General features: G+C 43.5%; 4 protein-coding genes across 4 annotated transcripts; 2 read left to right on the top strand and 2 right to left on the bottom strand.

Annotated features, from left to right (window-relative positions):
• The first annotated feature begins 28 nt into the window (after positions 1 to 28).
• Positions 29 to 4,525, top strand: LOC311500397 (epoxide hydrolase 1-like). Its single transcript, XM_084561782.1, has 10 exons — positions 29 to 54; positions 217 to 266; positions 369 to 582; positions 661 to 841; positions 940 to 1,149; positions 1,226 to 1,355; positions 2,779 to 2,990; positions 3,563 to 3,671; positions 3,753 to 3,878; positions 3,984 to 4,525. Exons 2-10 carry the CDS (start codon positions 244 to 246, stop codon positions 4,186 to 4,188), a joined length of 1,410 nt encoding a protein of 469 aa, XP_084417908.1. The 5' UTR covers positions 29 to 54; positions 217 to 243; the 3' UTR covers positions 4,189 to 4,525.
• LOC311500404 (MAD2L1-binding protein-like) lies at positions 4,368 to 6,357 on the bottom strand. Its single transcript, XM_084561788.1, has 3 exons — positions 6,139 to 6,357; positions 5,375 to 5,652; positions 4,368 to 5,285 (listed from the first exon to the last, which is right to left on the bottom strand). The coding sequence occupies exons 2-3, from the start codon at positions 5,426 to 5,428 to the stop codon at positions 4,758 to 4,760; spliced, it is 582 nt and encodes a 193-aa protein (XP_084417914.1). The 5' UTR covers positions 5,429 to 5,652; positions 6,139 to 6,357; the 3' UTR covers positions 4,368 to 4,757.
• A 104-nt stretch (positions 6,358 to 6,461) lies between these two features.
• On the top strand, positions 6,462 to 10,974 carry LOC311500395 (epoxide hydrolase 1-like). Its single transcript, XM_084561780.1, has 8 exons — positions 6,462 to 7,071; positions 7,150 to 7,330; positions 7,428 to 7,637; positions 7,714 to 7,843; positions 9,216 to 9,427; positions 10,000 to 10,108; positions 10,200 to 10,325; positions 10,431 to 10,974. The coding sequence occupies exons 1-8, from the start codon at positions 6,769 to 6,771 to the stop codon at positions 10,633 to 10,635; spliced, it is 1,476 nt and encodes a 491-aa protein (XP_084417906.1). The 5' UTR covers positions 6,462 to 6,768; the 3' UTR covers positions 10,636 to 10,974.
• LOC311500399 (MAD2L1-binding protein-like) lies at positions 10,682 to 14,006 on the bottom strand (the record flags this gene model as incomplete). The annotated part of the gene is made up of 3 exons (XM_084561784.1): positions 10,682 to 11,724; positions 11,809 to 12,086; positions 13,595 to 14,006. The coding sequence occupies 3 exons, from the start codon at positions 14,004 to 14,006 to the stop codon at positions 11,197 to 11,199; spliced, it is 1,218 nt and encodes a 405-aa protein (XP_084417910.1). The 3' UTR covers positions 10,682 to 11,196.
• Positions 14,007 to 17,376: the final 3,370 nt, after the last annotated feature.

The raw sequence follows: 17,376 nt of genomic DNA on the forward strand, positions 1-17,376 counted from the left end.
ACACACCCTCATCTCGTTGGGACATAAGTCTGCTTTTCTCTTATCTTCGCAACGGTGAGGCTTTAAGTACATGTTCTTGTTTTTTTTTTCTTTTGTGAAAATTAACGGGACACTCCAAACAAACACGGGGTGTTAATGCGCGCGGTGGCTCAATTTTGACGCACGCAGCTTTTACGCGTTTTGAGGAAAAATAAATATATTCAACCTCTGACCTAGTGCACGTCAACCTTTGGAGCAGGCACGATGCAAAGACTGGAGGCTTTGAAGTAAGAATGAAAACTTCTATTGAAGAACTGCATTCATACATTAATGAGATGTCATTTTAATTGAGGTGATATTTTTTATTTTTTTTTGTCCACGCTTTGCAGGGAAACTTTCTTTGGCTTGGATGTCGTCCAACAGCAGTTTCTTATCGGTACTGCAGTGACAGTTGGCGGAATACTGGCATACTTGGTGCACAACAGGAGAAAAGTGAAAAGCATTCCTCTCGGTGAAGGCTGGTGGGGAGCAGGGAGAAAGCCACTGTCAGAGGATGATAAAATCTATCCCTTTAAAGTGCAAACGTCAGATCAAGAGATTCAGGTGGGCTCAAACATTGGATGACTTTTAACAGGATTAAAATATTTGTGTGAAGTAATCAGCCGTGCTCCTATTGAACAGGACCTCCATGAGCGCATTGACAGAACCCGCTACACCGATCCCTTAGAAGATAGCTGCTTCCACTATGGCTTCAATTCCACTTATCTCAAGAAAGTGGTTTCCTACTGGAGACATGAGTTTGACTGGAAGAAGCAGGTGGCAATGCTTAATGAGTATCCACACTTTAAAACCAAAATAGAAGGTATACACAGCATCACAATTTTCAATCTCCAGTGTTTTGTGATCATTCGAATGTTTGGCCTTGTGTTTTCTCACACCACTGCCTGTGCTGTAATACAGGACTGGATGTACACTTCATCCACGTGCGCCCACCTCGCCGCGAGAACCAGAAGGTCCTGCCTCTCATGCTCGTCCACGGCTGGCCGGGCTCCTTCTATGAGTTCTACAAGATTCTGCCGCTTCTCACGCAGAACCACGACGGTGTCGCGTTTGAGGTCATATGCCCATCCATCCCCGGCTACGGTTTCTCCGAAGCCCCTCATAAGCAAGGTAGATCATTCAAAACAAAGCCAAAGTGCGTTCCAGCCTGAGCAGCGGGTGTTTACAAAATGTGCTCCACTTTCAGGGTTCAACAGCCTCGCGGCTGCCAGGATTTTCCTGACACTGATGGAGCGTTTGGGGTTCTCAAAGTTCTATCTGCAGGGAGGAGACTGGGGCTCGCTCATCACCACCAACATGGCACAGATGAAGCCTCAGTAAGCACTAAACAAAGCACTTACAGAAAATACAAGTTATCAAGTTATGGTGAGGAATTTCCACCTCCCTCTTGTTAAACATTGTGACATTCTGACCGCAGAACAGTGCTTGCGGTGTGTGTGTGCACAGATTAACCAAAACCCATGACAATGCAAATTCCTGATAAACTGAGCTGATATAGAACAGAATAGACTTCATTGCCATTTGCACAGGTACATGAAAGTACAGGTACGTTGGAATACTTGTGTGAAGTTCCCTGAGTAAAAATATAAAAATAAACAGTAGTTTATTGCATATAAGGTTATGGCCAGTGGTGTTTCACGTCCTGTGTCCTTCCACCTGAGCAGAGAGTGAGCTGGATGGTGTTGGTTGCTGAGGATGCTCTGCTTTTCTCTTGCAGCAATGTGTGTTAAGTGTATCCATGGAGGGGAGGCCGATGATCCTCTCTTGCGGTCTTGACGACTCGTTGAAGGGCTTTTCTCTCAGCCTTGGTTGTGTTTCCAAACCACACTGTGATGCCGCCAGTGAGAATGTTCTCAATGTGCCCTCTGTAGGCCTGGGCGAGAGGCTGACGTCTCAGTTCTGGCCTTCTTTGGCAGTCCGATGAAGTAAAGCCACCTGCTAGCCCTGGTTTTCGTGGCCCAGCTCAGGTCTGCTGACATGCCCGTGTTTGATGAGACCCAGGATGCCTGTGTCATCTGCATATTTAATGGTGACATTGTTATTGTGAGTGGAGACACAGTCATAGGTGTACAGGGCGTAGAGTTTAGGGCTGAGGCAGCAGCCCTGGAGAGGTTGAAACTTTTGTTTCCCCATCTGCACCACCTGTTGTCTGTCTATTAGTGAATCCAAAATCCAATTACAGGTGGGTGTTGGTACTGCAAGATCTGTCAGCTTCACAATCAGCTTGATTGGACGCCGGATGGTGTTAAAGGCTGAGCTGTATTTCAGGAAGAGCATACGGACAGCGTGGAGTAAAGCGCCAGGGACACTGCGTCATCCACTGATCTGTTGGTGCGGCAGGCAAACTGTAGGGGGGTCCACTGTGTCTGGACCCACTGAGTTTATTGACTGATTAATCAGTTTTTTGAGGCACTTCATCAAGACTGATGTGAGTGCCACCGGCCCGAAATCATTCAGTGCGGATGGATGCATTTGCATGTTTTGGCACTGATACTATGACAGAAGATTTGAAGGATCATGGAACTGTCTCCTGTATAAGAAAGGAGGTGGAAATGTGTATGACCCGGCCCTGCCAGCTGTTCAGTACAGGCCTTCAGGACTCTAGGTGACACTCCATCAGGTCCTTCAGCCTTTGGGGGGGCTATAAATCCACATTTAACAGAGAATAACACGTTTTACAACCTGTAATCTTGATAATATTGACACTTTTTTTCCTGTTTCACAACTTATCTTTTCTAGCTGTGTGAAAGGTCTCCACCTAAACATGATCCTATCAAAGAGAGGTTTCAAAATGCTGTTGTCCCTCATGATTGGTCCATATCTGCCCTTCCTGGTGGGCTTCGGTCGGGAAGATGTTCGCCGCTTGTTCCCCTTCTTTGAGAAGAATGTATGGGCGATACTGAGGGAAACAGGCTACCTTCACATTCAGGGCACTAAACCGGACACTGCAGGTGGGAACACACACAGCAAGTAAACAATCTCACTAACGCTGATCAAACAGTGGCTATAGATTACAATCACTGGGGCAATGTTTCTTCAACCTGATTGAAATCATTGATCAGGAACTCTAAGTGTTTAAACAGAAGAATCCATGTGTCTACATGCCACAAAAGAAACAGAATCTAACTTTTTATAACACATCCAAAGAGGTTTTGCAAATTAAATGAGCCCCTCCCCCAACTTTATTACCAACTTGTTTTTCTACCACACTTCTGTCCCTCCTGGAAACTCATCGTGCTTAACCTAAATGGGGATAACTTATGAAGCTGATTTGCAGATGCTGATATGTAAGGTTTACACCACCTTGAACATTCCTTCCCATCGGGCGAGTCTGAGGTCGTTAAATGAGGCGTTTATTTATACCAATTGGGCGTTTATTCTGATTATTAAGGGTAAAACCAGTGTCCATGTAATTGTAGAGTATTGACAAGTCAAAGTCAAATTGACTGTTCATCACAACTAAAGCAAATCAACCTCGAACAAGCCAACTTCCAACTTCCCGACTCTTAATTTGTGTTTGCAGGTTGTGGAGTGAATGACTCTCCTGTGGGCTTGGCAGCCTACATTCTGGAAAAGTTCTCCACCTGGACTGATACAAACAACCGAGAACTGGAGGATGGCGGGCTGGAAGTGTACAAGCATTATACTTGTCACATCAATTACATGAAAGGTTTTTCTGATTGTAATTAATAAAAATATGGCTTTTTGTACAGAAAATTCAGCCTGGATGACCTCTTGACAAATGTCATGATCTACTGGACCACAGGCTCCATAGTGTCCTCCATGCGCTTCTACAAAGAGAACTTGAAGAGTGATCCTGACAGTAGAGTGGATGGAAAGTATGTGCCAACTGTTTATACTATCTAATTATTTTGCAAATCTGAAATCTTTAATTTGATCCTCTCATGTGAGGATAGTTAATAAAAATACATCTTTTGTTTCAGGACTAATGTTTTTGTGCCTACTGGACTGGCTGCCTTCCCTGGAGAGCTGATGCATTGCCCTAAATCATGGGCGCAAACTAAGTATCAAGACATCTACACCTACACGTTCATGCCCCGAGGTGGCCACTTTGCTGCCTTTGAAGAGCCCGAGCTGTTAGCCGACGACATTTTCCATTTTGTCAAAAAAGTGGAGAAGAAGTTCTGAGCTGTTTGATGCACTTTCAGACCAATGCACTTATGGCACATTTATTTTTTTTTTTTTATTGATTATTCCAAATGGGATAAATGCCAATCCTTGTAGCTCGATCTTCTCCACATCACAACACGTCATGTTGCTTGATTATTGCAGAGTTTTAGTAAACATAAGTAAAAAGTAAACATGCACAGTTGATACTGGCTCCTTTATGCATTCACAGAATAGATTGAAGAAAGCAATATAATTCATTAAACATTTCAAGTTGTGCTCAGCAAAAATATTGCACTGATATGACATTGCTGTGTTGTAATAAGTGATTTTTTTTTTAAATAAATAATCAATAGCGCAGTGTCTATAGATTTCATCACTTGCCGACCGCTCTCTGTATTCTGTCAGTGATTCAGAAGACAATAAAAAAGACAAACTGCTTGGGTCAATAAATTCATATTGATGAAAAAAAAAAAAAAAAAAGTGTAACTCATAATTAAAACATGTACAGCTCAGTTAAAAATTTAAGCTCAAAATTCTCTTTTTAAAAAGGGAGCTCCAATCTTAGAGTATTCCCAAATTTCATCGGTTCAGTTGCTGAAGCCCTTAATAGTCATGGGGGCTTGAAACCACACATAATCCTGGCCGTCTGAGCCCTCGGCCCTTGGTTCCACAAAGATGCTGGGATCAGTAGACAGAGCGATGACTCGGTTCTTTACACGAGTTGGGACTTTAAATTGTAGCTTAGGGCGGAACCAGCCGACGCCGCAATCCCTGTGAGCCAGCGCCAAGACCGTGGTGGGCATCAGTCGAACAGGCCTGGTGTCAGACAAAAGGTCAGCTATGAAAAGAGTGCAGAAGAGTTGCCTTAAGCACGACGACACCCGTAGACATTGATCTCCGCCGGCCAATACCAGAGCCTCCATACTGATCTCATACAGCTCTTTGGGGAGAATGAGGGAGCCACCCATTAACAGTAGCACGCGGGGCACCCTGCTCACGGAAAACAGCACCTCCAGCTGCTGCAGCACCTCCTCCAGCTCCTGAAGGGTCTGCTGACACTTGCGCGAGTCCACGTCTGCGGACTGCGCCGGCCTCCGACTCACTGCGTCCTTATCCTGACAAGCAAAACCAGTAATGAAACACTCCACAAAACTCCTTCATTTGTGAACACCTGAAGTGCTCTACAATAACATTTCCTCCTCACCTGCATTGATGCTTGCCGTTTCTTCTGGGAGTACACCAGCTGGTCGTACGTCATGGGCAGCTGCTGCCTCTGATAAAGAATGCACTTGAGGATCTCACTGACGAAGCGGCAGCAGCCTTCCTGAGTCACAGTGCCGGGGAACACTACATTCACACGGCCTTCCTGTTGTGCTTTTCTCACAACCTCAGCATCTCTGTCCTCTGTGTCAGTATGTTGTTTACTGGCACTGGAGTCTTGAAACCTTCCCAGACTAGAAGTGTTGTCCTCTTGTGTGTTATCTGCATAGAAACAGAAAAAAAGTCATATGAGAAATGGACCAGTATTACTCAATTCTAGCTGGTTTAATGTTCAGTAGGCCTGTTTTCTAATAAAGAGATTGTGCTCACTTTGAAAAAACTCAACATATAGCTAATATCTGGCTGTTGTGGGAGAATTAAGTCCAGTCCAATTATTCTAGTTTAAAAGGAGGTAGCCCCTACGTCAAGTATTGTTCTTACTTTTCTGACTTTTATTTTTCATATCTTTTCACATATTGTACAACTTTTGGATGAGTGTGAAATGCCTTCAAGAAACCAAACAAGTCCAGTCGCCTTTTATTCAGCTTTTGTTTTTGTTTTTAAAAAATACAATGATCAGCCACAACATGTCTGATAACTCAAAAAGGGCCACCATTTTAACGAACTGGAGCGTTCATGAGTTTACTAGGTGGGCTTTCTATTCACAATACAGTAGTGTAGTCATTTCCAAGTCTAAACGTTTCTCACCTGAGACTGAACCTTCACCACCTCTGCCACTTGCCTCAGGTACACGTCGTTGCTGCGTCTGTTGTGTTCGTTGACGGCGAAGTCCAGAGCATTTCGCACACCTGGGTCGTTGATATCAGCGTCGCTGAGGCCGCCGGGCATCCCGCTGTACCCAACGGCGAAAACGGCGGCGAGGACAGCCAACACAATCTTCCACATCGTGTCTCTCTTTCTCTCGGCGGTCGCAGCTGCAAGAGTCGGAGTCAAAACAACAAACACACATTTGGCGTCGCCTTCCTGTAATATAAACTGCAACGTCACGGCTGCCCTGCGCACTCGGAGTGGCATACCTCGGCAGCCAATCAACAATCAGTGCAACACAACCTCATCTCGTTGGGACATAAGTCTGCCTTTCTCTTATCTTCGCAACGGTGAGGCTTTAAGTACATGTTCTTGTTTTTTTTTTTCTTTTGTGAAAATTAACGGGACACTCCAAACAAACACGGGGTGTTAATGCGCGCGGTGGCTCACTTTTGACGCACGCAACTTTCTACGCGTTTTGAGGAAAAATAAATATATTCAACCTCTGACCTAGTGCGCGTCAACCTTTGGAGCAGGCACGATGCAAAGACTGGAGGCTTTGAAGTAAGAATGAAAACTTCTGCCACATGTTTTGTTATTGAAGAACTGCATTCATACATTATTGTGGGAGATGTCATTTTAATTGAGGTGATATTTTTTTCCTCATGCTTTGGCTTGGATGTCGTCCAACAGCAGTTTCTTATCGGTACTGCAGTGACAGTGGGCGGAATACTGGCATACTTGGTGCACAACAGGAGAAAAGTGAAAAGCATTCCTCTCGGTGAAGGCTGGTGGGGAGCAGGGAGAAAGCCACTGTCAGAGGATGATAAAATCTATCCCTTTAAAGTGCAAACGTCAGATCAAGAGATTCAGGTGGGCTCAAACATTGGATGACTTTTAACAGGATTAAAATATTTGTGTGAAGTAATCAGCCGTGCTCCTATTGAACAGGACCTCCATGAGCGCATTGACAGAACCCGCTACACCGATCCCTTAGAAGATAGCTGCTTCCACTATGGCTTCAATTCCACTTATCTCAAGAAAGTGGTTTCCTACTGGAGACATGAGTTTGACTGGAAGAAGCAGGTGGCAGTGCTTAATGAGTATCCACACTTTAAAACCAAAATAGAAGGTACACACAGCGCCACAATTTCAGTCTACAGTGTTTTGTGATCATTCGAATGTTTGGCCTTGTGTTTTCTCACACCACTGCCTGTGCTGTAATACAGGACTGGATGTACACTTCATCCACGTGCGCCCACCTCGCCGCGAGAACCAGAAGGTCCTGCCTCTCATGCTCCTCCACGGCTGGCCGGGCTCCTTCTATGAGTTCTACAAGATTCTGCCGCTTCTCACGCAGAACCACGACGGTGTCGCGTTTGAGGTCATATGCCCATCCATCCCCGGCTACGGTTTCTCCGAAGCCCCTCATAAACAAGGTAGATCATTCAAAACAAAGCCAAAGTGCGTTCCAGCCTGAGCAGCGGGTGTTCACAAAATGTGCTTCACTTTCAGGGTTCAACACCCTCGCGGCTGCCAGGATTTTCCTGACACTGATGGAGCGTTTGGGGTTCTCAAAGTTCTATCTGCAGGGAGGAGACTGGGGCTCGCTCATCACCACCAACATGGCACAGATGAAGCCTCAGTAAGCACTAAACAAAGCCCTTACAGAAAATACAAGTTACCACTGGTGAGAAATTTCCACCTCCCTCTTGTTAAACATTGTGACATTCTGACTGCGGAACAGTGCCCGCGGTGTGTGTGCACAGATTAACCAAAACCCACGACAATGCAAATTCCTGATAAATGGAGCTGATATAGAACAGAATAGACTTCATTGCCATTTGCACAGGTACACGAAAGTACAGGTACATTGGAATACTTGTGCGAAGTTCCCTGAGTAAAAATATAAAAATAAACAGTAGGTTAAGGTTATGGCCAGTGGTGTCTCATGTCCTGTGTCCTTCCACCTGAGCAGGGAGTGAGCTGGATGGTGTTGGTTGCTGAGGATGCTCTGGGCTTTTCTCCTGCGGCGATGCGTGTTAAGTGTATCCATGGAGGGGAGGCCGATGATCCTCTCTTGCGGTCTTGACGACTCGTTGAAGGGCTTTTCTCTCAGCCTTGGTTGTGTTTCCAAACCACACCAGTGAGAATGTTCTCAATGTGTCCTCTGTAGGCCTGGGCTAGAGGCTGACGTTTCAGTCCAGCCTTCTTTGGCAGTCTGATGAAGTAAAGCCACCTGCTAGCCCTGGTTTTCGTGGCCCAGCTCAGGTCTGCTGACATGCCCGTGATTGATGAGACCCAGGATGCTTGTGTCATCTGCATATTTAATGGTGACATTGTTATTGTGAGTGGAGACACAGTCATAGGTGTACAGGGCGTAGAGTTTAGGGCTGAGGCAGCAGCCCTGGAGAGGTTGAAACTTTTGTTTCCCCATCTTCACCACCTGTTGTCCAATTACAGGTGGGTGTTGGTACTGCAAGATCTGTCAGCTTCACAATCACCTTGATTGGACGCCGGATGGTGTTAAAGGCTGAGCTGTATTTCAGGAAGAGCATACGGACAGTGTGGAGTGAAGCGCCAGGGACACTGCGTCATCCACTGATCTGCGGTAGTCAAACTGTCGGGGGGGTCCACTGTGTCTGGACCCACTGAGTTTATTGACTGATTAATCAGTTTTTTGAGGAACTTCATCAAGACTGATGTGAATGCCACTGGCCCGAAATCATTCAGTGCGGATGGATGCATTTGCATGTTTTGTCACTGATACTATGACAGAAGATTTGAAGGATCATGGAACTGTCTCCTGTATAAGAAAGGAGGTGGAAATGTCTATGACCCGGCCCTGCCAGCTGTTCAGCACAGGCCTTCAGGACTCTAGGTGACACTCCGTCAGGTCCTTCAGCCTTTGGGGGGGCTATAAATCCACATTTAACAGAGAATAACACGTTTTACAACCTGTAATCTTGGTATTATTGACACTTTTTTTCCTCTGTTTCACAACTTATCTTTTCTAGCTGTGTGAAAGGTCTCCACCTAAACATGTTCTCATCAAGGAGAGGTTTCAAAATGCTGTTGTCCCTCATGATTGGTCCATATCTGCCCTTCCTGGTGGGCTTCGGTCGGGAAGATGTTCGCCGCTTGTTCCCCTACTTTGAGAAGAATGTATGGATGTTACTGAGGGAATCAGGCTACTTTCACATTCAGGCCACTAAACCGGACACTGCAGGTGGGAACACACACAGCAAGTAAACAATCTCACTAACGCTGATCAAACAGTGGCTATAGATTACAATCACTGGGGCAATGTTTCTTCAAGCTGATTGAAATCATTGATCAGGAACTCTAAGTGTTTAAACAGAAGAATCCATGTGTCTACATGCCACAAAAGAAACAGAATCTAACTTTTTATAACACATCCAAAGAGGTTTTGCAAATTAAATGAGCCCCTCCCCCAACTTTATTACCAACTTGTTTTTCTATCACACTTCTGTCCCTCCTGGAAACTCATCATGCTTCACCTCAATGGGGGGAATGGATGAAGCTGATTTGCAGATGCTGATATATAAGGTTTTCACCACCTTGAACATTCCTTCCCATCGGGCGAGTCTGAGGTCGTTAAATGAGGCGTTTATTTATACCAATTGGGCGTTTATTCTGATTATTAAGGGTAAAACCAGTGTCCATGTAATTGTAGAGTATTGACAAGTCAAAGTCAAATTGACTGTTTATCACAACTAAAGCAAATCAACCTCAAACAAGCCAACTTCCAACTTCTCGACTCTTAATTTGTGTTTGCAGGTTGTGGAGTGAATGACTCTCCTGTGGGCTTGGCAGCCTACATCCTGGAAAAGTTCTCCACCGGGACTGATATAAACAACCGAGCACTGGAGGATGGCGGGCTGGAAGTGTACAAGCATTATACTTGTCACATCAATTACATGCAAGGTTTTTGTGATTGTTTCTGGTTGTAATTAATAAAATTATGGCTTTTTGTACAGAAAATTCAGCCTGGATGACCTCTTGACAAATGTCATGATCTACTGGACCACAGGCTCCATAGTGTCTTCCATGCGCTTCTACAAAGAGAACTTTAAGAGTAATCCTCAAAGTAGAGTGGATGGAAAGTATGTGCCAACTGTTCATACAATCTAATTATTTTGCAAATCTGAAATCTTTAATTTGATCCTCTGGTGTGAGGATAGTTAATAAAAATACATCTTTTGTTTCAGGACTAATGTTTTTGTGCCTACTGGACTGGCTGCCTTCCCTGGAGAGCTGATGCATTGCCCTAAATCATGGGCGCAAACTAAGTATCAAGACATCTACACCTACACGTTCATGCCCCGAGGTGGCCACTTTGCTGCCTTTGAAGAGCCCGAGCTGTTAGCCGACGACATTTTCCATTTTGTCAAAAAAGTGGAGAAGAAGTTCTGAGCCGTTTGATGCACTTTCAGACCAATGCACTTATGGCACATTTGCTTTTTTTTTTTTTATTGATTATTCCAAATGGGATACATGCTGATCCTTGTAGCTTGATCTTCTCCACATCACAACACGTCATGTTGCTTGATTATTGCAGAGTTTTAGTAAACATAAGTAAAAAGTAAACATGCACAGTTGATACTGGCTCCTTTATGCATTCACAGAATAGATTGAAGAAAGCAATATAATTCATTAAACATTTCAAGTTGTGCTCAGCAAAAATGTATTGCACTGATATGACGTTGCTGTGTTGTAATAAGTGATTTTTTTTTAAATAAATAATCAATAGCGCAGTGTCTATAGATTTCATCACTTGCCGACCGCTCTCTGTATTCTGTCAGTAATCCAGAAGACAATAAAAAAGACAAACTGCTTGGGTCAATAAATTCATGTTGATGAAAAAAAAGTGTAACTCATAATTAAAATATGTACAGCTCAGTTAAAAATTTAAGCTCAAAATGCTCTTTTTAAAAAGGGAGCTCCAATCTTAGAGTATTCCCAAATTTCATCAGTTCAGTTGCTGAAGCCCTTAATAGTCATGGGGGCTTGAAACCACACATAATCCTGGCCGTCTGAGCCCTCGGCCCTTGGTTCCACAAAGATGCTGGGATCAGTAGACAGAGCGATGACTCGGTTCTTTACACGAGTTGGGACTTTAAATTGTAGCTTAGGGCGGAACCAGCCGACGCCGCAATCCCTGTGAGCCAGCGCCAAGACCGTGGTGGGCATCAGTCGAACAGGCCTGGTGTCAGACAAAAGGTCAGCTATGAAAAGAGTGCGAAAGAGTTGCCTTAAGCACGACGACACCCGTAGACATTGATCTCCGCCGGCCAATACCAGAGCCTCCATATTGATCTCATACAGCTCTTTGGGGAGAATGAGGGAGCCACCCATTAACAGTAGCACGCGGGGCACCCTGCTCACGGAAAACAGCACCTCCAGCTGCTGCAGCACCTCCTCCAGCTCCTGAAGCGTCTGCTGACACTTGCGCGAGTCCACGTCTGCGGACTGCGCCGGCCTCCGACTCACTGTGTCCTTATCCTGACAAGCAAAAGCAGTAATGAAACACAACACTCCTTCATTTGTGAACACCTGAAGTGCTCTACAATAACATTTCCTCCTCACCTGCATTGACGCTTGCTGTTTCTTCTGGGAGTACACCAGCTGGTCGTACGTCATGGGTAGCTGCTGCCTCTGATAAAGAATGCACTTGAGGATCTCACTGACGAAGCGGCAGCAGCCTTCCTGAGTCACAGTGCCGGGGAACACCACATTCACACGGCCTTCCTGTTGTGCTTTTCTCAAAACCTCAGCATCTCTGTCCTCTGTGTCAGTATGTTGTTTACTGGCACTGGAGTCTTGAAACCTTCCCAGACTAGAAGTGTTGTCCTCTTGTGTGTTATCTGTATAGAAACAGAAAAAAAGTCATATGAGTACTTACTCAATTCTTGTTGGTTAAATGTTAAGTAAGGCCTGTTTTCTGATAAAGAGATTGTGCTCACTGTCCCAAAAACTCCACTTATAGCTAATGTCTGGCTGTTGTGGGAGAATTAAATCGGATTATTCCAGTTTAAAAGGATGTATGCCAAGTATTAATAATGATGGCAATTGAGAACAAACTTTTCATAGCTTTTCACATGTTGTAGAACTTAAGAAGCTTTTGGATGAGTGTGAAATGTCTTCAAGAACCCCAACAAGTCCAGTCGCCTTTGATTCAGCTTTTGTTTTTGTTTTTAAAAAATACAATGATCAGCCACAACATTAAAACTAACAATAAGTGCATATTTAGCAGGGATTTCTGTACACGCATTTATTTTCGTCATGCAGACATCAATTTCTGTCTGACTTTTGAGTTGTGATTTACACCCATCAGGCTTATGACCAACTTCCTAATCTTGTGCCTCCAAAATAGCTGTGACTCATCAGAGAATGGACATTCACCTATCTGAGGGTGTCCTGTGGTGTCTGGAAACATAATGTTAGTGGGGAGCCTTTGGGTCCTGTGGGTTGTGGGGAGGGGTCTCTGTGGATCAGCCATGTTCCAGTGCATCCCACAGATACTTGATCAGTTTGGGATCTAGTGAATATGGAGGCCAGGTCAACACCTTGTGCTGTTCTTCATGTTTATTTTTTTTAGTTGTTCCTAAAGCGTTTTTGTGTGTGTGCCTGTGCATCCTGCTGGGGATGGATGCTGCCATCAAGGAGTGTCATTGCTATGGGGTGGGGGCGCCTGGTCTGGTCTAGGTGGGTGGTACATGTCTAAGTAACATCCACAGTAACATTCATTCATTCATTCATTCATCTTCTGTTCCCGCTTGTTCCTGTTAAGGGTCGTGGGGGTCTGCTGGAGCCTATCCCAGCTGTCATCGGGCGAGAGGTGGGGGTACACCCTGGACAGGTCGCCAGTCTATCGCAGGGCCAGGGACAACCATTCACACTCACATGCACACCTACAGCCAATTTAGAATCACCAATTAACCTAACCAGCATGTCTTTGGATGGTGGGAGGAAGCCGGAGTACCCGGAGAGAACCCAGGCAGACACGAGGGGGAACATGCAAACTCCACACAGAAAGGCCCAGCCGGCCCATGGATTCGAACCCGGGACCTTCTCGCTGTGAGGCATCAGTGCTCCACAGTAACATGCCAGGTCCAAAAGTTTCCCAGTAGAACACTGTATTGTCACAAGATGATCAATATCATTAACTTCTCCTGGCAGTGGTTTTAATGTTGTGGCTGATCGGTGAATACTCCAGGGAAAAACAGTAGATAGAGACATTTCCCCAAACTTTGTTCAGCCAAAATAAATAAATAAATAAAATAAGATTTGCCGTTTCCAATAAATAAGTTGTACACTATCACAGTTAAGTTGAAGGTTGAAGAGAAAGTGGACACGACAGTAGTTAAGTTACCTTGAGTCATGGTTGAGGGGGGCACGGCAGCGTTTTCCTTATCTTCAGCATTATTCACAGCGTTTTCTTTAGAGGCAGCATCTTTTAATTTATTCGCATTTTTCGCCTTCAGACATGTGTTCACACCCAGTGCTGCTGGTGGTGGGAGCTGATCGGAGATTTCCGAGGATAGTCGACACGGACTCGAGTCGTCGGGAACACTCTGTAACGTCGGGACTTCACACGACTTTTTCGGTTCCTCCAGTGCGCTAATGTCTTTTTCAGACGAAAACGAGAGACACCGTCTCACCCCGGTGTCTACGCCGATACCCGTGGACGTATTTTCAGTGTCCTCCGGATTTGATTTAACTATAATCGCGTCTTCCGCCATAGTTTTGAATGTCCGCGCCGGGTCTTTGCCGCAATGCATCATGGGAAGGCAGAGCGACCGATTCTTCTTCTTCTCCTTCTTCTTTTTGGGTTAGACAGACCGGACGCGACACTTCCGCCCCCTGCTGTTTGTCATTAAATTCTTTTTTTTTATCACTTGCCACTTCATTAGGTACACCAGCCTTTGCATATCTGTAAATATATTTCTAACTTTACCGCTTCGTAACTTTTATTTTGTTCAGTTTATGATGAAACAGCGTAACACAGGTGGTAACTATAAGCTCATGGAATATTTACAAAACTGGATAAATAGTCTACAGAGTTTCTCCAGAGGCTTGAAACTAGTTATTTAGATTAAAATTTATTGTCATTACATATAGCACAGGTAGGCTACAACGAAATTCAGTATGTAATGCACTGAATTTGTATACGCATACATATCCGCATTAATAGATTCACACATACATATATACATGTAAACATAAATATATAGTCTTTCCCTTTGTAGGCAAGATAGTTTCCTTTTTTTCAGGGCTTTCTTTTGTAAAGACTGGCCCTAAGTATTCTGACACATTTCTCTTACCGACTTTTTCAATTATTAATGAAGGTTAGAGGAAATTTCTGTTCATTTCTCGAGAACTGTATTCTTTTCTAATTAATGTGCCTCCTTGTTTCCCACCTTCCATGTGAGGTGTCTCCAAATTAAAACCGACCTCGCAACCTTCTTTATGAAATCTACACAATGTTGATAAATCTTCGTCAGCACATCAGGTCTAACCTTGGATTAGGTGATTTTCCTATTGAAGCGAATGCTACCGAATTGTCTGGTTCCTTTTTTGTCTACACAAGTGCCTGTAATATTTACAGCGTCTCTGCTGTGAATACTGACGACAATTGCGAATGTCTTTTTCCACTTTCCGAGTTCTTTGCTCCATCTGTATAAATCCATCGGTGTAAGTGTTGCAGCTTCCTTCACTATATGCCCTCTCTTCTTTCTCTTGTTATATTCTGACTGCTTAAATTGACATGAGGTTCTGGGTTCAGTTATAATGGTACAACTGATCAACATCCACAGGCATTAATATTAATTGTTCTAATTTTCTCCTGCTTCACATTTTAGATCACGTTTTCTTTGGCCATTTTCACTCTTACAGGGATTCTGAGTGTTGATCTAGCAGGCATATTGTTGCACCATGAAATCCTTCAGCATGCCCTTAAGTTTTCATTGAGTATTTCAGTCCAAGTTTGTTTCATCTGCTCTGCAAAAGCAACTCTAACATTTCTATCAATGAGGCAGGTATTGAAGTTGTGCCTCACTACACATATTCTCAGGGCTTGTACAATATGCAGTTTTTGTAATCATTTTAGGAGCAATTGAACCGTTAGCCATCCATCCATAGTCAATAATAGATCTGATTATTGCTCTATATATCATCATTGACTCTCTGTCAGCCCCCGAGTCAGAGCCTGCCACAGACCTAAGTACATTTATTATTCTTCCACACTCTGGAAACCTTCTCAAGGTGTACTTTCTTGACTTTCTGAGAGTTTCTCCATATATTTGCAGATTCTGCATGTATTTTGCTTTGTGTATTAATATTTTTTAAGCCTCAGTCATTGGCGCACTCCATCACATTATCCACGAGCTCTTTGAATTCGCTTTAAACCATATGAGAGGCTCCTCCCTCGCTTCTGTAAATAAAGAAGAGCTATCTGCTTTTCCTATTCTGAATGTTCCATTCACGAGTTAAATAAAAAAATAAAAAGGACAGGGCTGATAGGATTCCTCTGGGAGGTTGGTCTCACCAACTCAAGTTCCCCACATTTTCAACCTGCCCCTGAGCTCATTTGTTGCATAAAAAGTTTTTAATCCAGTTAAGAATTCTTCCTCTCCTCTTGTGTCATAGAGCAAAAAATACCCTTTCCTTTTCAGTCTTAAGAAATACTGCACCTACTTATATGCTATAGTTTTCTTGATGTCAGTGTCCAGATTCAGCACCCTTGCCTAAAACCACGCCGACATCTCAGTCTGTCTGTTATCATCCGTTCCATAATTCTACATAACACAGCGATCCGAGCAACGGGCCTTTAAGAACGTACTCGACTCCTTCACAAATGTAAAGATTGCGATTATTACATAATGTTTGCCCTCCTCGGCAAGACAGTCAATCTCCATATTTTAGACTGGAGTGAGCATTTCATCCAACACCAACCCTAGAGCTACAGCATGTTTAAATAATTGGTTTTCCAGTTCGTCTCTATGTGAAAAATACTTTGTTTGTTCGAGAAAGATCCCAGTTGACTTTAATGTATTCTATGGTTTATATAATATTTTCTCTCCTCCTGCTTTCCTCACTCATCTTTCTTCAACTATAACTTGTTTGGAGTTCAAGATATTTGCTTTACTTTAATCATCTTCAGCCTCAATACCATTGTCGTAAGGGATACAATAGCAGACTGATGTCCTCCAGCCACTCTATTAACTAAACTCGAGGCCTTTATTTATTGGTGTATCAAGTCTTAATTTACTAGAGAAGACTTCCAACTGTTTTTCTTTCTTCTTTTATTACACGTCGAGCTTTGGCTCCGCGGTAAGTCTCTCATATTCAGTAGCTCTCCAGTGGATATCCTTTTATATGCTCTGTTCCTCGCTCAAGCTGCAAAGTTACATCCCTCGTTCCACAATGAACCATTGTTCCTCTTTGGGGAATCTTTTTCATAGAGACACTCTTAGATGCAGCTAACCGTATCATCTGTTCAATTTTCATTCCTAAAATGAAGTCTCAAGGAAAAGTTCGCTGTATCCTCACTTAACCTTCAGCCAGAGGTGCATGACTACTTCCTATTGAATCCTGATCCATTATTTCCACCCACTGATTAATGACAATCCTGCTGATGTACATGTGAGATCTATAGTGAAATTACCCATGTAGTTTTTAATGCTGTTGGTCAGCCATCATTTAACATAATTAGACTGTTCTTATCAAATCTTTCAAATCTTATGCATTATTTCTTGAATTTCCTTCTAGATTGCTGCAGGGGATATAAAAATGAACGATCGTGACTGTATTGATTTCTGTTCTCTTGTGCTGAATTACATTTCTAATAAATATTGCATGCCTCCTACTGTTCTCCCTTGTATTATGTGGCAGTGGAATAAATATTCAGATCATTTTGTAAGTAAAAGTACCAAAACACTTGCAAGTAAATATACTGCGTCAAAAATGATACACATGGAAAAGTACAGAAGTTTTAGCTATTAAAGTAAAATGACAGGTTTGGTTCAGCGGACTGATTTATTGCCTTTCCCTCTAATATTCGTCTTTGGTGAGATATTGGATCGATTTGAATTTTCATTGAAATTAAATCATGTGAGTAAATCACTTTTTGGGGGACACTGAGATGTGACCCCA

This window comes from Chelon labrosus (assembly GCF_963514085.1).
Source record: "Chelon labrosus genome assembly, chromosome: 15".
Classification (NCBI taxonomy): Eukaryota; Metazoa; Chordata; class Actinopteri; order Mugiliformes; family Mugilidae; genus Chelon; species Chelon labrosus.

Bases quoted from the DNA above. Each gene is read 5' to 3' on its own strand.
- LOC311500397 (XM_084561782.1), top strand. From the start codon at position 244: ATGCAAAGACTGGAGGCTTTGAA. The intron at 267-368 runs GTAAGAATGAAA...CACGCTTTGCAG, and splicing joins CAAAGACTGGAGGCTTTGAA to GGAAACTTTCTTTGGCTTGG. The intron at 1,356-2,778 runs GTAAGCACTAAA...TATCTTTTCTAG, and splicing joins ATGGCACAGATGAAGCCTCA to CTGTGTGAAAGGTCTCCACC.
- LOC311500404 (XM_084561788.1), bottom strand. From the start codon at position 5,428: ATGACGTACGACCAGCTGGTGTACTCCCAGAAGAAACGGCAAGCATCA. The intron at 5,286-5,374 runs GTGAGGAGGAAA...TTTGCTTGTCAG, and splicing joins AACGGCAAGCATCAATGCAG to GATAAGGACGCAGTGAGTCG.
- LOC311500395 (XM_084561780.1), top strand. From the start codon at position 6,769: ATGAAAACTTCTGCCACATGTTTTGTTATTGAAGAACTGCATTCATAC. The intron at 7,638-7,713 runs GTAGATCATTCA...CTTCACTTTCAG, and splicing joins CGAAGCCCCTCATAAACAAG to GGTTCAACACCCTCGCGGCT. The intron at 10,109-10,199 runs GTACAAGCATTA...CTTTTTGTACAG, and splicing joins GAGGATGGCGGGCTGGAAGT to AAAATTCAGCCTGGATGACC.